General features: G+C 32.6%; 9 protein-coding genes and 1 non-coding gene across 10 annotated transcripts; 6 read left to right on the top strand and 4 right to left on the bottom strand.

The window, feature by feature from the left end:
- Positions 1-149: 149 nt before the first annotated feature.
- PPL_02279 (uncharacterized protein) lies at positions 150-4239 on the bottom strand (the record flags this gene model as incomplete). Its single annotated transcript, XM_020573270.1, has 2 exons — positions 150-3358; positions 3513-4239. 2 exons carry the CDS (start codon positions 4237-4239, stop codon positions 150-152), a joined length of 3936 nt encoding a protein of 1311 aa, XP_020437387.1.
- A 315-nt stretch (positions 4240-4554) lies between these two features.
- Positions 4555-4626, bottom strand: PPL_02278. The gene has a single exon. It is a non-coding gene; the product is annotated as a tRNA-Asp (tRNA).
- An 813-nt stretch (positions 4627-5439) lies between these two features.
- On the top strand, positions 5440-5895 carry gcvH1 (glycine cleavage system protein H; the record flags this gene model as incomplete). The annotated part of the gene is made up of 1 exon (XM_020573269.1): positions 5440-5895. The coding sequence occupies one exon, from the start codon at positions 5440-5442 to the stop codon at positions 5893-5895; it is 456 nt and encodes a 151-aa protein (XP_020437386.1).
- Positions 5896-6092: 197 nt separating this feature from the next.
- PPL_02276 (actin) lies at positions 6093-7328 on the bottom strand (the record flags this gene model as incomplete). The annotated part of the gene is made up of 2 exons (XM_020573268.1): positions 6093-7166; positions 7284-7328. 2 exons carry the CDS (start codon positions 7326-7328, stop codon positions 6093-6095), a joined length of 1119 nt encoding a protein of 372 aa, XP_020437385.1.
- Positions 7329-7724: 396 nt separating this feature from the next.
- Positions 7725-9424, bottom strand: PPL_02275 (uncharacterized protein; the record flags this gene model as incomplete). Its single annotated transcript, XM_020573267.1, has 3 exons — positions 7725-7745; positions 7792-9036; positions 9197-9424. The coding sequence occupies 3 exons, from the start codon at positions 9422-9424 to the stop codon at positions 7725-7727; spliced, it is 1494 nt and encodes a 497-aa protein (XP_020437384.1).
- Positions 9425-9674: 250 nt separating this feature from the next.
- On the top strand, positions 9675-11228 carry PPL_02274 (uncharacterized protein; the record flags this gene model as incomplete). The annotated part of the gene is made up of 3 exons (XM_020573266.1): positions 9675-9794; positions 9861-11126; positions 11211-11228. 3 exons carry the CDS (start codon positions 9675-9677, stop codon positions 11226-11228), a joined length of 1404 nt encoding a protein of 467 aa, XP_020437383.1.
- A 607-nt stretch (positions 11229-11835) lies between these two features.
- On the top strand, positions 11836-15069 carry PPL_02273 (uncharacterized protein; the record flags this gene model as incomplete). The annotated part of the gene is made up of 9 exons (XM_020573265.1): positions 11836-11989; positions 12085-12411; positions 12714-12734; positions 12806-13120; positions 13189-13506; positions 13583-13894; positions 13961-14251; positions 14316-14627; positions 14705-15069. 9 exons carry the CDS (start codon positions 11836-11838, stop codon positions 15067-15069), a joined length of 2415 nt encoding a protein of 804 aa, XP_020437382.1.
- A 54-nt stretch (positions 15070-15123) lies between these two features.
- On the top strand, positions 15124-17274 carry PPL_02272 (calcium-binding EGF-like domain-containing protein; the record flags this gene model as incomplete). The annotated part of the gene is made up of 2 exons (XM_020573264.1): positions 15124-15505; positions 15581-17274. The coding sequence occupies 2 exons, from the start codon at positions 15124-15126 to the stop codon at positions 17272-17274; spliced, it is 2076 nt and encodes a 691-aa protein (XP_020437381.1).
- Positions 17275-17765: 491 nt separating this feature from the next.
- Positions 17766-18438, top strand: PPL_02271 (ADP-ribosylation factor family protein; the record flags this gene model as incomplete). The annotated part of the gene is made up of 2 exons (XM_020573263.1): positions 17766-17963; positions 18049-18438. 2 exons carry the CDS (start codon positions 17766-17768, stop codon positions 18436-18438), a joined length of 588 nt encoding a protein of 195 aa, XP_020437380.1.
- A 209-nt stretch (positions 18439-18647) lies between these two features.
- On the top strand, positions 18648-20253 carry PPL_02270 (uncharacterized protein; the record flags this gene model as incomplete). Its single annotated transcript, XM_020573262.1, has 4 exons — positions 18648-18984; positions 19099-19650; positions 19831-19964; positions 19996-20253. The coding sequence occupies 4 exons, from the start codon at positions 18648-18650 to the stop codon at positions 20251-20253; spliced, it is 1281 nt and encodes a 426-aa protein (XP_020437379.1).
- Positions 20254-21118: the final 865 nt, after the last annotated feature.

The raw sequence follows: 21118 nt of genomic DNA, 5'->3' as shown, positions 1-21118 counted from the left end.
GGTATACATGTTTTATTAAAAGTTGTATTAAAAGGATGGATTTACCATCAAGTTTTTTTCGTAGTCTATTTTTTTTTTTCTTTTTAGTTGTTGGTTGATTTAATTAATTAGTTGGCAGGTTGGGAAGAGAGTTAATTTCATTTACTTGATTAGTTGGCTGGTGTTGGAGTGTTGTTTATTAATTTTAGAATGTTTCTGTGGATATCGAAGTCGGATATAATAGATTGGTTGGAGAAATCGAGTATTTTGTCATCTTGACTGAATAGAATTGAACTGACATGTTTCCAAATGTTGTGGTAGATGATCGCTGTTAGGTCTGATGATTCATCGCAGAGGTAGAAGTGAGTAGTAGATTTTTCCAGTGACCATTCGTCTTCGTAGTTGGCAATTTGTAGATGTTGTGTGATGTGTTTGAGGTTGAATTTGTTTAGGATGACTCGACAATTAAAGAAATAATGTGTGTGTGGGTCAAAGTCATTTGCTGAACATAGTTTACAACTGTCTTGTTTGATGTATGCCATACCAGGAAGTGATCTTGAGAAGAATCTGAATACTGTGTTTCTACCTCTGTGGTGTTTGATGGAGTTAATGTAGTAGAAGATGTTTCGGGTTGATGTAAAGTCTATTTTGGTGGGGGGAAGAGATAGTTGGAATTGACCTGATGTAAGTACTGGTTTGTGGTGATGGTTGATAAGGTCGTGGTATATAAGTTTAAGTGGTAGTGGTTCGTCATTACGCAATATTGGTTTCATTTGATGTGGAGGTAATTTCATAATTGGTCTGAATTGTTGCCAAAGAAGGATGGAATGTTTGAGTGTAGGTGAGGTTATCTTGTTATGTCTGATCTGGTTACGCCAGCTTTGGTAGTATGGGGAATAGACATCTTGATTTGCAATTACTCTATTTAGTATCCAAATGTGTTGAGCGTCATTTCGTAGTTTCATATCCCACAATGAAATGCCACCATTTTTCCAATGATGTACTGCTCTGGAGAGTGTCATTGTATTCTTAAATGATTTTGCATCTTCGAAAGGTCTGAGGTTGGATGACCATAGGAACCAAGTGATTATTTTGTTGAGTGATTTGATATCTGATTCTGTGAATTTGTCAAGGTACATGTGGTAAGAGAGTTTTGATAGTGTGTATGACTTGAGTATTGACATTTTAGTCCTTAGGGTTGTGCCAAACTTCTTCCATTTGATCAGTGATGATTTAACTTCGCTGACTATTGATGAAAGTGAATGATGTAATCCTTCGGAGTTAAAGAAAAGACCGAGATATCTTTCGTTGACAATTGACTTTGGTATTCTTGTGTCGCCTATGATCGGGGGGTGGTGAAGATGGTCGCTGCAAGGTGGACCTATTTGGATGATACAACACTTGGTGGGATTGATTTTGGATGATGTGGCTTGGCAGAACAGGTTAAAGATTCTTAATTTTAGTTTCAGATCTTTATAATTTGCTGAAAATGTGCTACTGTCATCTGCGAATTGTAATAATTTAACCATTGTGTTGAAATCGTTTAGTGGAAGACCGATTGCTTTGGAATTGAGTATGGCTCTGGCCAAACATTCGATGACTAGAACAAATAACGTTGGTGATAGTGGATCTCCTTGTTTAACTCCTCTGTTGATAGGAATAGGGTTAGTTAAAAATCCGTTGACAATTACTCTGGCGGTAGAACCTGTGAGAAGGTTCATTATTAGGTTGATTATTTTGTTGTCTATTTTAATGTGTTGTAGTGTTCTTCTAATAGCGCCGTGAGAGATGCTGTCGAAGGCTTTGTTGAAGTCGAATAATGTTATTAAGCCACTTAATCCTCTGAGTTTGCAGTATTCTATTATTTCATTCATCGTGATGATGTTGTCCATGATATATCTCTTGTGTACAAAGCCAGTTTGGTTGTCGTTGATGATTAGGTCTACCAAGGTTTTCATTCGATTGTTGATTGCTTTGGTGATAACTTTGTAATCGTTGTTGAGTAGTGTTATTGGTCTTCTATTGGCTGGATCGAATATATCACCTTTCTTGTAAATAGTTGTGATGGTGCCTACTTTGAATTCGCTTGGTAGTGGATTGCCTGAGTTGAGTGATTGGTTGTAAAGTTTGGTGAGTATAGGGGCAATGACATCGCAGTGGGCTCGGTAGAACCATAGTCCTAAGCCATCTGGGCCAGGTGATTTCCATGGGTTGGATGAATTAATAGTTTCTGTGATCTCTTCGGTTGTGAATTCTCTGGCAATGCTGTCATCGGTTATTTCACATTTCCATTCGTTAAGTAGTCTATTGTGTATGGTTGGATCATCTGGAACATTTCTGAATAACGATCTGTAGTACTTCTCCATGATGTTCACCATATCATCGAGATTAGATGTAACCGTGGTTTCATTTAATCTTAAACCGACGATGTTGGTATCTTTTTTGGATTGAGCTAGTTTAGCGGTTAATAATCGAGAAGGGATTTCACCGTTTAGTTGTTGGTTGACCTTGCGAATTGAATCTCTTAGATTCCTTTCTTCTGTTTGTAACTTGATAAGATCTAATTTTGCTGATTGTATGATGTTGTTGGGGAGGTTGGAGTCTATTGTTTTCAGTAAGTTGATTATCGCATTTCTTTTTATTCTTTTCCTTTTCTTTTGATAGTTTATGTAGCATTCTATGATTAATGATTTGACTTTTATCCAGTCTTCTATGTTGTTGATGTTTTTGGTGGTGATAATGTTATTAATAAGTGATTGTACTTCTGGTTCTAGTGAAGTTTCCTTATCGAGTCTCCACTGTGTTTGTGATAGTTGTGGTGGTGTGATTTTTATGTTTGTTGTGATTGGTGAGTGGTCAGATAGTGCTCTAGGGTGTAGTTGGAAGTTGGATGTTTCTATTGTAAATTTGCAATATATTCTGTCTAATCTCTTTTCTGTATCGCCACGTTTCCAAGTGCTGCTGTTGTTTGTACTATCTAGATCAATAAGATCATGATCATCGCTGAGGAAATCTAATATTGTTGATAGTGGTGAGCTGTCTCCTGGTATACAATTAAAGTCGCCAGTGCAAATGTCTATATGGTTTGGTAACCAAAGAGAAGTGTTGTTGAAGAGTTGATCAGCAAACAATCTTTGCTCTGGTTTGCTTGCTGGAGCATATATATGTAGGAGATTGAAGCTATTGTTGAATATTCTTATAGTACACAGAATGAATCTTCCATTAGGATCGATGAGAGAGGGGTATAGATTGATATGCTTGGAATGAGAGATGATTGCAACCCCAGTTCCTTGACCGTTTGAAGTAGTTATTATCTTATTATTATTATTATTTTTGTTGAAATATGAGTTGAGTGAGGTGATTGTGACGTGATTAGTTTCTGTAAGTAGGGTGATGTGTGGTGAAGTAGATGAAATTAAAGAGGCTATATCTTCCAGTGATTTTTGTAGAACTGCGCCCCTGCAGTTCCATAGAAGTAGCTTAAGGTTGTCCAATTGGGGCTAAGGGTATTCTCACATGTGTCTGCGTATTACCTGCTGGAGCCTGAGTTCTCTTGTTTTGATTTGTATCTTCTGAATCTTTAACTTCTCTTTGTCTAACTGTTGTAGTGTCATTCTTCTTCTTATTTCTCTTCTTATCGGTTGAAGTTGTTGTTGTAGTTGTAGAAGAAGTTCTTTGTGTAGGTTCTACGTATTTGGTTAGAGTTGAAGTATAACCCGATTCTTCGTCTTTGTAGTCAGCGTCAGAAATGATGACATCTTTCTCGTAGAGTACCCATGTAGATGCTTTGTATAGTTTAGTGGTATTGTCTTTGGTGGGTAGCAGAGAGGAGACATGTGAAAAAAGAGCATGATTCTTCTTGTATATCTTCTTGAATTCATCCTCTTTAATTGCTTTAGAGCTGTCTGATGTTGTTATTGCTGATACTTTTAGAAAGTTGAAAGAAGGGAAATAGGCAACAATCTTTCTAGGTTTATTTATCGAAAGGTTCTCACTACAGTAAACATGTAGATCATTGAGACGTGATCTGTCAATCCTTCCGTTAAATACAATTCCTTTGCTTGTCCTACGACCCTCGGGATCTGATACAGTGCTCATAATGAAGAGATCATATAGTTTTTCTAAAATCTTGTTACTGACGTAATTTGATTTAGGAAAGTATAGACGTACATGAATGCTCTCTAGTTGTATGAGTTGCATGAAGGTCGCATTGTTGCTAAGCTTTAGATTCTTTTTATAGAACTCGAATAGAGTACTCATTTTACTAATTGGTTGTTCTTATTGTTATTTAAATGTATATAAATATATATTATAGAATAAAATAAGATTTGATGGTGATTAGATGAATATGTAATAATTAGTTTAAATTTATATTAAATCTTATATTATTGCAATAATATGTTGTATTATTAATAGTTATTGCTAAATAGTTGATATAAATATGAAAATATAATAATTATAAATAGTAGTATACAGTTACTAATTGTATACAAAAAACGAAAAAAAACTTTAGTGTTAAACTTATGAAGAAATTCATTAGTATCCGCATGCGAAACAATATTTTTAAAATTATTTCTCCCCTTCCGGGAATTGAACCCGGGCCTTTCGCGTGACAGGCGAAAATCCTCACCACTAGACCAAAGGGGAACTGATGTTTGATCAACAAAAATTTAAAAATTTTATTTATACCCAAAATATTGTTATCAGATCAGTATCAGAAGAATTCTTACACTCTTGAAGCAGCTGCTTAGTTCATTAACCGAGATAAAGTCATTACAACAGTAAATCGCTGTCTAGAGATCAATTGTAGCAAATCATAGCAACCATACTGAAGAACGATTCACTGGTGAAGCAATCGGTTGACCAGCATCTTGCTCTCTTTCCAGTGGCTGACAACAATGATACAACCAATAAAAACAATAATAAGTATTCCCGCAAAAATATACATACCAAATGGCCATTGTCATCTTAAAGAGTTGGAATGTTAGGAAAATCAAATACCAATTTAATTCCATTCAATGACAGAATTAAGGAACCACTCAAATTTTTTTCATTTTCTTCAAGTTCATAAAATACTTGAAATTTGGCAACTTCCATGTTTTCTTTGAAATATGACAAAAAATGTCGCATGATTATTAGCACATTTTAGATATCTTACTATCACAAACTACTGCCAACACAGTTTCGAATAAAATACAACTTTTGGACATTCATCCTCACGAGTTTAAAGAAATAGTGACGCACAAAGCAAGATTTTTTTTGTACATATTTAGTTAACAAAATGATCATCAATCAGAGCAAAAAAAAAAAGTAAATTTAATTTTTGTTTTTTTTAAACTTTTTTTTTATTTTATTTTTTTTATTTTTTTATTTTGCCAAAAGTCATGACCATTTATTGCAAGGGTGTTACTTCACTTCATCAATCAGTTTTTATTTATTATCATTTTATTTATATTCAAAATGTTCTCAAGATCAATCAGATTGGCCTTCAATAGCAGTTCTGCCTTCAGAGGAGCTGTTGCCCCAAAGACATTCTCTGCATCACCATTCAGATTCTACAGTAACACATATTATACCAAGTCACATGAGTGGATCCGTGTCGATGGTGACGAAGGTACTGTCGGTATCACTGACTTTGCACAAAGACAACTTGGTGATATTGTCTTTGTCGAACTTCCAGAGGTCGGAAAGACTGTCAGTGCCGGTCGTGAGGCTTCTGTAATTGAATCAGTAAAGGCTGCCTCTGAAGTCTATTCACCAGTCAGTGGAAAGATCACATCAGTAAATCAAGAAGTAGCAGAATCACCAGAGATGGTTAACGAAGACCCAATGGGTGATGGTTATTTATACAAGATTCATCTTACAGACAAGAGTGAATTGAAGAACCTTCTCGATAAAGACCCAGAGGATAACTAAACAAAATCAGCTAATAAAATAATATAAAAATAGCAATTCGCAAATAAATCAAAAATTTTTTTAGAAGTTGTGCGAAACAAAGGCAACCGGATAAAATCAACAGTTACCTTTTTTTTTTTGTAATGATTTATTATATATTTACACAAAGAATTAAGAATTTACTATTTACACGTTTTTACTATATATATTATGACTGATTAGAAACATTTTCTGTGAACTAAACATGGACCAGACTCATCGTATTCCTCTTTGGAGATCCACATTTGTTGGAAAGTGGCAAGTGATGCCAAGATGGAACCACCGATCCACACAGAGTATTTACGTTCTGGTGGAGCGATGATCTTGACTCTCATGGTTGATGGTGCGAGTGCTGTCAATTCCTTATGCATACGGTCAGCAATACCTGGGAACATAGTAGATCCACCAGAGAGGACGACATTAGCGTACAAGTCCTTACGGATGTCGATATCACACTTCATGATCGAATTGTACGTGGTCTCATGAATACCGGCTGACTCTAATCCCAAGAACGATGGTTGGAACAATGCTTCAGGACAACGGAATCGTTCATTTCCAATCGTTATGATCTGTCCATCGGGTAGTTCATAGGATTTCTCGATAGACAGCGAGTTGGCAGCTACTTGCATCTCATTCTCGAAATCGAGTGCGACATATCCTAGTTTCTCTTTGATGTCACGAACAATCTCACGCTCCGCTGTAGTGGTGAAAGAGTATCCACGTTCAGTCAAGATCTTCATCATGTAGTCAGTGAGATCACGACCAGCAAGATCGAGACGCAGGATGGCGTGTGGCAGGGCATAACCTTCGTAGATTGGAACGGTGTGGGAGACACCATCACCACTGTCCATAACGATACCGGTGGTACGACCAGATGCGTACAACGAGAGAACCGCTTGAATGGCAACGTACATGGCTGGGGTATTGAAAGTTTCAAACATGATTTGGGTCATCTTCTCACGATTGGCCTTTGGGTTGAGTGGTGCCTCTGTCAAGAGAACTGGATGTTGCTCTGGGGCAACGCGTAACTCATTGTAGAAAGTGTGATGCCAGAGTTTCTCCATATCATCCCAATTGGTGACGATTCCATGTTCAATTGGGTATTTCAAAGTTAAGATTCCTCTCTTTGATTGTGCTTCATCACCAATATACGAACTTCTCTGTCCCATTCCTACCATGACACCAGTGTGTCTTGGACGACCTACAATCGAAGGGAATACAGCACGTGGTGCATCATCTCCAGCGAAACCAGCCTTACACATACCAGATCCCCTAATAATAATAAGTAATAATAATAATATTGATCAACAAATTAGTAAACTGTTTTTTTGTATTCATTTCAATTATAAGTATCATTCGTTACCACATACATTATCGATAACTAAAGCAGAAACAGGTTCTTCTTGATAGTACATTTTACTTTAATTTAAAAAGAGTGAAAGATAAAGATTTAATTATATTAATATTATATTATTGAATTTATTGTTTGAATTATGTTTTAATATTACTTTCTCCATTCTATTTATATATTGTCTGAATCTGACTAAATTGTTAATCATAATATTACTCATATTGTTTTAAAATGTTATATAGATAATATTCAAATAATTTTATTGGTAAACAATCATCAAAAAAAAAAAAAGCTGTTTTTTCATATTTTCTTTGAAGATTCCATCAAAAAAAAAAAAAAAAAAAAAAAATTAGTTAATAGTTGTTTTTATTATTATGAATAAATAGAATTTAATAACAATTATTGGTTTCTTATCGACACAAGAATAATATAGTTTATCTATCATTTATCTTTGTTTTATTCAATGAGCTGTTATAAAATTCTAAAATTTATTTATATACAGTATTTTCTAATAAAAATTGAAATACCTCTTTGTTAAAATCTCTATGATCGCATTGTTCGACCCGTACCAATGAAGATTTTAATATCAATTCGAATTGGATTTCATTTTCTTTGATGTGTGGAAGAATATCTTCAAGGATTTCAACAAGATTGCCAAGGTCAAGGCGTACGAATGACCGACAGATTAGCCGAACTGTTCTCAATGTAGCTGAATGCAACCACACCAATAGTCGAAGGAAATCAATAGGTTGAGGCGACCACTCATCTTGCTCTATATTTGGATCTTGAACCATTTCTATCGAGAACCGTTCAATGCCGTGTGTATCGCCATCGTTTGGAGTGCTTCGAACGAGGTGAGTGATGAACTCATTGTAGTTATCGCCAAACGCATAGTACTCTGACACAACGATCTCCTTGAGATTTGGCATTACCGGAGGATATACCAAGTAGCCATCGCTAGTGATAGCTTCTTTGTAGATTTCACAGACTAGGAAGTTGTTATAGGCTTCATGGTCGTCGTCAAACACTGAGGATCTAGATACACCTGAATCCGAGGAGAATTCAAATTCATCGGATCTCATTGTGAAAACTTTGACACGTGACATCAATTGATTGGCATGTTCTATTCCCTTATCGTATGGAATATATTTTATCATTTCGTAATCGAATAATAATGGTGGTGATTTTACTAAATTATATCTGTTATTATTATTATTGTTGTTGCTGATATTGAGATATCCATTCCAGTAGTAATAACTGTAACTGATAATCTTTGAAACTATACTAAAAAACTGCTTTGATACCAAAGAATGGTTTAAAAGGACTGCTCCATCAATAACTCTGGATGAGTGATGTTCTTCTACATTGTTAAAATGGCTATCGTGTAAATGAGAAGAAAGGTATTGAAGTCGATTGTATCTACTTTCCTCACTACTACTTGTAAGTGTTGTATTATTATAAAAATGTTTATCAAACTGAATGGTGTAGGATATTATCTTTTCCAATAACAATTCAGATAGTTTACTATTATTATTATTATTATTGATTCCTACATTAGATATAGTATTTGTACTTGTTATTGTTGTTATTTCTTCTTCATCTATATTATTGTTGTTGTTATTATTCTTATTAACTATTTCATATAGATTATCGTATGTGAAAGTATCTAGTTGTGGCAAACGATCTCTTTCCAATTGATTTCTGAATCTATCTATTCTATTTTTTAATTCATTGGTATCTAAATCATTCTTTCTTTCAAACCAGTCATTAAACTAATATATATAGAATGTTAGCTAGTTGTTAACAACGATTATAAACATATTGATCTTTAAATATATACTATACTCTTTCATCATTGATAATCATATTATAAATAGATTTTAAAATTTTAGTTTGCTTGATACAACGTAAAGACAATATTTGATGGAATACCTTTTGCGATTCATCAAAGAACACTTCAGCGATGAACTTGCAATAACCATTCAAATCGAAATAATGTGTATATTTATTGTAGTTGTGATAGGCCACAAAGTGTAGTACACATTTCAGCCTAGTTTCAATGAACTTTGTGTGTTTACTTTCGAAATATATATGATAGATATTGATAAGATTTGGTAGTGATTTTAAATCTTGAAAATCAACAACTAATTCATCATTCATATCTTTAGGTTTATAAACTAGTGTATACTAATATTAATATTAATATTATTTTACATATTATTTGGTCCTTTTCACTTGTTTGAAACTACTTACAGTTTCCAAGATATCATGCCAACAATTTGTCAGTAATTTTTAAGAATAAAATGATCAATCTTTTTTCAAAAAAATATCTATTCTTTCAATTTTGTATTTTTGATCTACAAAATGTAAATGATCATTAAGGTTAGGAATAAAAATAGTTATAATAATAATGTTTACTAAATATATACAACAAAGAATAATAACACATTTACTCGATTATGGCAATAGTTTAAAACTAAAGGACAACGCACAACTATTGAAGAACGATAGTTTTAGATGTTTCGAAAATGTAATTGGTAGTCGGTTGGTTGATTTCTCGCTGGTGAGTCGGTATTGGTTCGATTATATTTCAAAGTGCATGTGCTGTAGATATTTTGTTTGTTATGATTCACTGTTAGAGTTTAATAGTAGAAACCTGTCGACTGAATATTCACTGTACAAATACGACCGTATATCAAATCTCTATGTACAAGATTCAATGTTCAACTCTGAATTTGAAAGTAATGCAGGCCTACCGTTATACGAATTGATAGGAATGCTAAGTAATCTACAAACACTGACAGTTGCTACTGATAGTCCAATCTTGGTTAAGGAGTTGCTCTGTAGATTTCCAACACTAAAGATCGAAGTCGCTATAGATCAAGATTTATCAAGTGAAATAGTGGACTATGACTTGTCTGGAGATGAACGATCGTCCAACATTGAATTTGTTCATCTAAACGTCCACAATGTTGAAGCATACGACAGTTCTACCAATCTCAATCAATTCGCAGCTGGCTATCTTAAAGAGTGGAGAGCTAACTCCCTGCAATTCCAATACGGTGAATTCAGTGGAGAGATGAAACACCTCTCTTTCCGACTATTGTTCAACCTGGATTCACTCTCGAAAATACATATATTAAACGACAACGTTGACATCTCTGATTTAATTGAAATAGTAAAGCAGAGTCATGTGGAATGGTTCAGTTCACATGTATCCTATTGCTTCCTGTATAAAATGGATAGAAATATCAATGGTAGCTTCGCACAGTTTGGGAACTGTGGATGTATGTCGTTCGATGATACCGAGGAGGTGTTTAAAGCAAATGGAATCGAACATTGGACACAGTTTTGCAAGTCGCTCTCTAGCAATACAACACTAAGAGAGCTGCATCTCTCATCGAGACAAGGTTCTCATTCACACGAGCTGGTTGCCGACTCGGTTCATTTTGCTTCAGAGTTACTGAGTGCTGCACTATCAGCTAATAAAACAATGCATACACTCGCCATATCATGTCAAGTGTTGTCTAGCTCATTCTACGAAGCACTCTCTCATAACAATAGCTCGATTACTCATTTGTACTTGTCACACTGTGATTTGAAGCATCTGGAATACCTAAGAGAGATGTTTAAACACACCCGATCGATACAGAAGCTTGCCATTATCATGCCATACGATAAGAACTTTGACTATACCGAAAAACAAATGTCACGAGACCCGAAACTCAGAGAAACAATTATCAAACACGAACAATCAATCCTGTCATTCCTTAATACATTGGCAATAAACGAAACTATCAGACACTTGGAAGTTGACTCTTACAGCAGGATATCAAGTGAGATTTCATCTAAAATCAATGAAGTAATACCATCGATCCAAATGAAATTCGATACCACCACCTATACTTATACTTTCTCGTTTATAAAATGATTTGTTAATAAATAGCAATATCTTAACGAATAAACTACCAATTGGTAGTTAAAAATGAGTTGCAAAAGTGAACACGAATAAAACATTAAATATTATCATTTTTCTTTAATCTTATTTAATTTGTAGTATGACATGATTCACAACTAAGAATAACATTTTCATCCATTGATATCAATAACAATATCATGTTTATATTTACCAGAAGCACACTTAATTCCACTTATATTAAACTTAGTTAGTTGGTTAGTTAATCACAAGAAAATGATTGAACTAACTAACATTTTATTGGTTTAATTCAGAGTTTGTATCACAATTTCTTTTAATCTCCTTCAAATTCTCTCTTTTTTGACAGCACACCAACGAATAAGTGTGCGCACATCAAATTGATCTTCAGACTAATTGTTCATGTGTTTTATTCAACTTTGATCCAAAGTGGGTTAATCGCACTTTCTTTTGTGTTATTATAGAATCAAATAATTTAATATGTATAAATCTCCATCGCTAACACGTGCACAGATAATAGTTCACAAACTTGATTGATTATCGTACACCATACTATTTTGTTAAAATTTACTATAAATTGAAAATGTTTTTGAATACAATTCTATCATTCCAATTAAACACTTACTCTACGAAATAAATGCAATATTCTAAAGCTTTAGTTTTATTAACTATATTGTTTGTGGCCGTTGCTGTTGTGCAATCTGCTGAACAAGCTAAGAAAGGACCATTACAAGTCAAGGTAGTTCAAGGTGCAGCTATACGTAACAAAGGAAACTTCACTGATAGAAAAGGTAAATAATAATATATCCGAATTGCTTAACAAATGGTTTGCATTCAAATGATAGATGATGTTCTAATTAATTCAAAATTAAATAATTCTATTTAGCTGTTACCAATGAAGTTGCACTTATAAATTTTAGTATGATCTTTAGAAGTAAATTGACTGATATGACAAATAGCGCTGGAAGACGTACTCCCATTAGAATAGATAACCAAGGTACAACTTCAACTGGTTACGCCAATCTTCAAGCTCAGATCAATGGTATCAGTGGTGCTTCGACTGTTTCTGCTGTTCTTGTTAGTCCAAGCTGTCAACCTGATAGAGACAAATCTGAGAAGGATCAAATCGAAAGTGAACGTCAAAATGTTGTTCGTAAAGTTAAAGATGCAATGAATCAATCTTATGATACCGGAAAGATATTTAACGTTGAATGTAAATATTAAAAACTCCTTGTTAATATTAAAAAAAAAAATAAATAAAAATTTAATGATTTACTGCGATCAAAGAATTATTTGATTTATAAAAATAGATATTTTAATTTTTTTAGATATTTCAAAATGGAGTGCAAAAATATGAATAAAGAAATTTACGATAAATCTTGAAAAGAATAGATCTTTTGGAAATATCTTATGTTGGTTGTTTTTTTTCAACCATAAAAAATCATACTGACAAAAAGATCAAATTAAATAAAGTTTGATAAAATATCACAATGAATAAATATTTATTTATTTTAGTTATAATTTTATTTTTACAAGGTATTTATCATAATTTTTATTCAAAAAATCCAGATAGATTAACCAAAACTTTTTTACTTTTATTTGTTCAGTTAATAAAAATAATGCACAATCACTGATATCTTCGTCGACACCATTCATCCAACCTTTTATTTATAGACAGGGATGCAAGGTTTTAGTGACTGTTGTATTTGACTATTCTCAAGAATTGAATTTCAATGATATAGGTTTGGACGCACCAGACAATTTCACTGAATATGGATATCCTCCTGTCACCTTGATCAGCCAAGATGATTTAGCTTCACAGCGATTCCTCCTAAACTATTATATGAATATAGGCAACTTTACAATGACTCTCGCAGTCAAAGCCGGTTTATTTCGATTACCAAGCTCTTTTATTTGTAAAAGTATGAGGTCTTCAATTCTATTTTTGTTTTTAGACAATCTTATTAACCAATATACCACATTTTTGTAGAGATTGAAGTTGAAAACTTTAAAATCATCAGTTACACTCCACCTGCTCCCGCTACCTATAAACCGACTTCAACGTTTTTCATTAGATTTAACTTTTCCCAAGAATCAAGTTCTAAACAAATCCAATCTACAGTAGATGCAACAGGAGTTACCTGTCAATGTGGCCAAATACTTCGGTCAGTTCCTCAAGATTGGTATTGTTCTCTAAACTTACTATCAGCATATGCATTGCTTCCTGCAAAGTTAAATATAACACTCTCATTGTATTATTATGGTTATCTGACTTACATCGTCGTCGACAATCCTTTTCCTTATAATGGTATGTTTAAACAATACAGACAAACGAAATAATTAATAATTCTATTTAGACTAAACAAAATTACCTTTATAAATAGCTATAAGATCATCGAGAGTAGTTGATATCATTGTTTATCCACCTAATCTCTATGTGTATACCGAAGATTTTAGATTACAGAGCGACCGATCCCGAACTGTGGAACAATATGTAACAGTTCAAAATATGAATTCTGTCATTCAAAATTATAAGAATACAATTGAACCGTTTACCTTGGTATCAAGAAACGCTACTATATCAGAGTATGCTTATTCAACAAGCTATAACATCCCAGCTGTCAGATACCAAACAATTATTCAAGATACCTATAGTACAAAGCTGTATGAATATAATGCTACTTTCATTAGACTATGTAAATAATAATCTTATTACATTAACTTTTAGACAATTATTTTAATTTATTTTCCTAACAAAATAGCTATACCAGAAATACCAGTCAACCAACAGACAGAAACTGGCACTTGTCAATTTGCAATATTTAGCACTCAACTTCCATTTGTTTTTAATTATAAATTGGACTATAATTTCTATTCCAAAATGCAACCATCTATTCTTCTGATGAATCCATATGCATTTGACACTGTCAGCGATCCAATCTATAAATTTGCATTTGTTACTTCAAATGCTTATGAAAACAAGCTCACCATTAAGTTCAAACCACTTAGTTCTCAATATGAGCTTGGGTTGAGTGGTGATCTCGAGAGTATTAGTAAGTAATGATTTTAACAATCAGATTATAATATAAAGCACAGATATCTAACAATAATCTATAGATTCAACATTTGTGTTAAATTATGTAGTAATGGAGGAAGCTTCGCCTACAACAAATATTGCAACCATATCAATAACCACCAACGTACCACTATTGAATATAGAATTATCCCTAAGCATTATTACCGAAGCTCATCGTATTTCTGGTGATGTATATAATGGAGTCTATCAAATAGAGTTCGTTACACTACCATATGGTGCAATGTCGCTGACTCCAATAAACATAAAGGGTGATGTCGCAGCTTTTTATGAAGGTGAATCATTTAGTTCTGATTTAAATCTATTAGTACCATCTCCTATAGTTAATTCATCAAGTAAGTTTTCGAAAACCATATTTTACATATATATATTAACATTTATTAACAATTATATTATTTTGTTTTTTTTTTAGGATACCTTATCGTTACAGACTTAACATATTTCAAATTTAATCAAACATTTTTCGATTTAACAAATCATAATGGAGTATTGTTAAACAATACATTGTATTTCAACACATCTAAATATGTTCCAAATATGATTCCTTACATTTCATTTGACACAAAGAATGAATACCAATATTTTGGATCATATGACTATGATTTGAAACTTTTCACAATCAAATTCCCAATAAACTCTTGGATGGTCGATGGAGATGCTTATACAATTGGCGATGCTGCTGGATATTTAATAGGTCAAATAGATAGTATGTCAGTTGCATCTATTTTTAATAATTCAAGCGATTCTAAAATGATAATAACCAATCCGAGTATGTAAATTTAAATAATAGTTATTTTTTCAATTGATAACTAACAACAATATTCCAAACATATGTCAGCTGGAGAAACAAAACCACCAATATTGAAAAGCATTTCACAATTCAAGAATTCATCATTTATTGGTTGGAATTTGGTGATTTCCGACACTCACAACGGTTTTAAATATGGAGTTGCACGTATTGTCTCACAATATGATTCATATCCTTACCTTGTTGTATTTAACTCTTCAAATTTAATAGATGGAGATGATAAGAATGGAACTTATGAAGTTGCATTTGAACTTCCTGCTGGAAACTTCATTTGCAGAACTCAATCGTTCTATCTTGACACACTCGAGCTGTATGACAATGGTCCAGTTAAGATAACTACTGATCCATTAAATTCAATCAGAGGAAATCAAAATGCTATTTTAGAAATTCGTAATACATGTGGAGGTAACTATTAAAATACTATTTTTTTAATGTTTTATTATTAAATTTAACGATTTTTCTTTTATGATTGACAAACAGGTTCTGCAGAGTATCTTGCACCTAAATTGAAAAGTATTACATTCAATTCATCAGTAGAAGTTGGTGGATTTGAAAGACCAATTGAATTTAAATTTGTAACAACAGATGGCGAGTCTGGCATAATGGATATCCACACACCAATGATTTATTTGTCGGCTTCTAATGGTGATCAATTCCAAATCAAGAGTGTTCTTGACTTCAAAGATGGAACTGACAATCATTATATCGCAAGGGATCAAATGCCATACGGATTCGGATTGGATTATATCTTTGTTGCAATTTATGGAATTGTTGACAAACAAAACAATTATAAAAGCTATTTATACGATGACCTTATAGGAATGGGAGTATCCAGCCAGATCTCTAGAACATTCAACAAAACGATTCCAGTTATTGAACGTATATCGCCCATTCTCATATCGGGTGGACCATTGACTATCTCTGGTAAATCGCTGTCATTCACAGGCTCAACATTTGTCGTGAGAATTGATTATCAAGATGGCAAAGGATATCAACAAACCGTAGCTTCCTACACTTCCTCAGTTAGCATTAGAATTCCAAAAGTCAACCGTTTCACATCAAATTTCATCAAAGTTCAAATTGAAAACGATAGAGTTAAATCGAATGAATTCATAGTTTATCCAATCATTCCATATGGTTATACCTTCACACCAACTCCTACTCCAACACCAACATCGACACCTCCAGCATCACTTTGTCCAGGAACACCTGTTTGCAATGGCCGTGGAGAATGTAAAGAGAATTTCGGATGCCAATGCCGCGCGCCATGGTATGGACCATCTTGTTCGTCGGAAATTGTGATCATTCCAACACCTTCACCTCAACCAGAGCCTACAACAGGTACTAATATAACTAACGGAGGTGATACTATCTCAACGATGATTTCTATTCTTGAAGTCAGAGAAATCGACGATTTGGAAAATACAGTTCAAAAGTACATGATAAACCAATGGAATTTCACAGATCTATCAGCAACAAGTCTAAATCCAACATATGTTTACACATCACTATTGAATCAAACAACAACAACCATCGAAACAACCATATCATTCTTCCCAAATCAAACGAACATTACATTCGGTGACCAAGTTTTGACAATGCAGCAATCGTCAATCAAATTTGCAATCAGACTTTCAGATTACACATTCCAATTGAAAACGAATTCACTCCAAATCATTATGGAATCAACAATCAAAGGATCGAGCAGTGATTCTTGTTCATCCTCACAGTTTGGAAGCCAGAACTACACCAAAAACAATATTCAATGGATCAAGATGAATATCGATAAGTCAAGTTTATATGGACGTTTTATTGACTATGGTATCATTGACGATACTCAGACACCAATCATCAACAGAATTATAGAAGAAGACACTGAAACTAAAGATACAACACAATTCAGATCGATCAAAGTTGGTATTACAATACCAAATTATTCTAAATCAGTATATTTGGATCCTGACTTTTCAAATTTGATTGATGTTAATACCGATGATCTCGATTTAACATGTAAATCAAAGAAGAAGTTAAGTAATGGCGCAATTGCTGGAATTGTTGTTGGTGCTGTTGTATTTTTGGCGTTGGTTATTGCCGCTACCATGTATCTTCACAAGAGATCAAAAACAAGAAAAGAGGTTAAAAGAATAGAACAAAAACTTGAAAAATTTAAATAATAAATAATAAAAAAATATTAGTAGTCAAAAAAAAACTTATTATCTTTTATGTTAAACAATAAGCCGATAAAAGAGGTTATGTTGATATTCTGGCAATGATAGACAATCATAATTGGTTCCGATAGAATGTCTAAAAAGTTAAAGATATTTCGACTGTAACTAACTTCAAAGAATGTTTTAATGTTAATAAGTTACTCGTAACTGTTTAAATTTTTGAACTCATATAGAGAACTTAATTAAAATGAGCAAAAGTTCACAAAAGTCATTTCAAGAAAATCAAAAAATTAACCCCTTTTTTTTTTTTTTTTTTTTTGTTGCCCATTCCAAAAAACCAGCAATGCTAAAACACATCAAAGATTAATACGTTAATTTTCTTGAAATAATAATATAAATATGGATTTAATTTCAGTAGAGTTCTATTAAAAAAGTTATTGTTATTGTTTAAAAAACTTAAAATCAACATTATTAAAAAAATAAAAAAATAAATAAAAATGGGAGGAATGTTTACAAAAATTTACCAATTATTTGATCCAAGACTTGATTATAAAATTATTATGATTGGTCTGGATGGAAGTGGAAAAACAACGATGTTGTATAAATTGAAATTAGGTGAAGTTGTCAATACCATTCCAACAGTTGGTTTCAATGTTGAAAGTGTTCAATATAGAAATATTAATTTCACTGTTTGGGTAAATACAATTAAAACAAATTTTTATTAGTTAATAAAGTATAAATTCTAAAAACATAATTTTGTTTTTTTTTTAAAACATTTAGGATATAGGAGGACAAAATTCTATTAGAAAATTATGGACTCATTATTACTCTGAAGTTGCGGCCGTTATTTTTGTAGTAGATTCTACCGATGTAGAAAGATTGGAGGAAGCATCGGAAGAAATCAAAAAGATATTGGCACAATCTCAGTTGAATGGTGCCGTTCTTTTATTCTTGTGCAACAAACAAGATTTACCTCAATCATTGTCAATGGCTGAGATCTCTGACCGTTTGAAATTACAGACCATCAGAGATCGCCAGTGGTATCTCCAACCGACAGTTGCAATCGATGGTTCAGGCTTATTTGAAGGTCTAGATTGGATGAGTAATGCTCTCAGAAAAAATCATCATAGTCAATCTTCATTTAAATCTTATTTCTGGCCATTTTATTAAATCATTTTTTTTTTTGATTTGTCATTGCAGTTGAAGTAAGTGTTGTTTGTTAAGGTAAAAACATAGTCAGGTTGTATACCTTAACAATAAAATAAATTTTTTAAGTTTTTATAAAAACTTTCAAATCTTATTTATTTCTTTTTTTTTTTATCTTTGAATAATTTTAATATTTTTATGAAAAAAAAGATATAAATTGTTTGTCTTGAACAATGAATAATGACAATAATTGTCATATATTCGATTTTGATAGATTACCTCTTTTAATATTGTCAAAAATAAATAGTTTTTTATCAGATAATCAAGATAGAATATGTTTTAGTTTAGTTTGTAAAAGATGGTTTAAAGATAGAGATTCTTATCTTTGGTTTAACAGTGACTACCTATCAATAGATTCAAAAGATAATTTAATCAATAACAGCTATAGGAATGTAATATCTCGATCCTACATCGAAAAGTCAAATGTATCTCTTTGGGTTGGTTTCGAGGCAAAGAATAGATTAAGCTTGAAGAACACTGATATTCTTTGTGATGATCAATCAGATTACTGTATGTAAACATTCGTATAAATTATAATATTATACTATATTTACATACTATTACAAATAAATAAAACAATAAAAAAAATAAACTAACATCGTGTTCAATACACACCTAATATAGATATACCAAATGAAGTCAGTGACTTAACCATCCACTACGCTATAAAGAAATTTTTATATAATGAATGTTTCTTAAAGAAATTAGAGTGCTCCAATGTTAAATTCTTGGAAGAATTTACCAATCAGGGTGAATGTAAAGCTGATCGATTACCGACCAACTTGAAAGAACTTGCAATTTCCAATACTGCATTATTTCCACTGCTACCATTCTCATCTCTGACAGCGCTGAATATTAACCTTTTAATGGCAGAACGTAACAACAAACCAATTAAAACAAGTAGCTTACCAAAGACATTGAAATCACTGACACTAGGTCGTAATATAAAGCTTGAATTCGATGCAACTCTTCCAAGTCTAGAGGTTCTAATTCAAAGGGATCTTCACCTCAACAGGGGCTATGAGATTAAAGATTTGACCATGTCGACGATGCCCAAACTCCGTAAAATATCGGTCAGCCCTGAATGGTCACCAATCATATCAAAACTATCGACTCCTACCATCACAACTATGGTTGTCCACCAAAGTCAAGATATTGTTCATGATATACCGGACAGTAATATATATCCGGTTTCTCTGACCAAGTTGACAATCTATGTATTCAGAAACTCTTTGGAGATGACAAAGTTACCATTGAAGCTTAGATCACTGGAATTGGAATTATGTTCACCCACCAACTCGAAAGAGCCACAAATGATAAGTGATCTACCACTGGGATTAGAAATATTAGATCTAGGTTGGGCTTCAGATAGACCTATGAGACTGATAGAAAATTCACTTCCAAACACACTTTGCGAACTCTATCTCAACAAACGATACGACAAAGATTATAGTTATATATCAATTGGATCGATTCCAAACTCTGTTGAAGTTCATAGATTTCAGAAGTTACAAAAAGAAGTTGGCAAGCATCTCAGAAAAGATACCGCCATCAGTTACTCATATATCTGGTTTTGTTGAGTTTTTCAAAGCGAATCCGATTGGTGAACTCCCAGCAACGATCACCACAATCAGTATTACCAACATAATGAAACTTAGAAGAATTACAAATGACCTCTTTTTGATGATGTGTCACAATGACGAATCTAAATTCTATTTTATTGATCAGTCATTACTTGCAGATAGAATTAATCGCAGAAACCCATTTGATATATTTTAATTAAAAAAATAAAATAAAATAAAAAATAATACTACACAAATTTGTGACCATCACCAAACTTAGTTTTATTCTTTGTAATAAATAGTTTAAATAAGATATCTATGATAGAGTGTGATGTAGTTTAGTGTTGTGAATGAGAGAGCAGTTCCTATCTTTAGTTATTGGTAAACAATGAATTCATGCAAACGATCATATAGTTTAATGACATGACCCACTGCCTTCTCTACAATATCAGTATTATATCTCTTTTTTTTTTAGGTTGCAGATAAAACTTAACTTGTTTAATTTAACATGAATAAATGATATTTGACCAGGCAAAGTTCACCCAAAAAATAATGAAATAAACTAAAGGTGACATCATGAAGAAAATAATCTTTTTTCAAATCTTGGTCATTAAAATATCTCAATTTTTTTTTAATTAATTCCGAAAATATCTTGATGAAACCCAAAAAATAAAATGATAATTTGTTCATATGAATTACCGACCATTAATTTAAAAAAATTTTAAAAATAAAGTGAAAAAAGATCTTGATTTGGACCCTATCCTTGATTTTGTTTCAGATATCAACAAGATCATCGGAGACAATCATGATTTATCTTTGTTGGTCAAATTTATTTTGAAAACCATCCAAGAGTTCAATTCAGTCTTTACCAGATATGTAAAGGAGAGACAAGAAACAACAACAACCACAGTCGACCAAATCGATAAAGAAAAGAAAACAGAAGAGAATATGAGCAACGAAGATAAGTTGATTGAAGCATTAAAGAAAAGAAAGGAAATGAATGAAAAACTCCAACAACAATCTTAACTTTCAATTATATTTTTAACAATACAAATTAACAATGAAAAAATAATTTTGCAAGA

Source organism: Heterostelium album, assembly GCF_000004825.1.
Source record: "Heterostelium album PN500 unplaced genomic scaffold PPL_scaffold2, whole genome shotgun sequence".
Lineage (NCBI taxonomy): Eukaryota > Evosea > Eumycetozoa > Acytosteliales > Acytosteliaceae > Heterostelium > Heterostelium album.
This window is presented reverse-complemented; position numbering and strand designations above follow the sequence as displayed.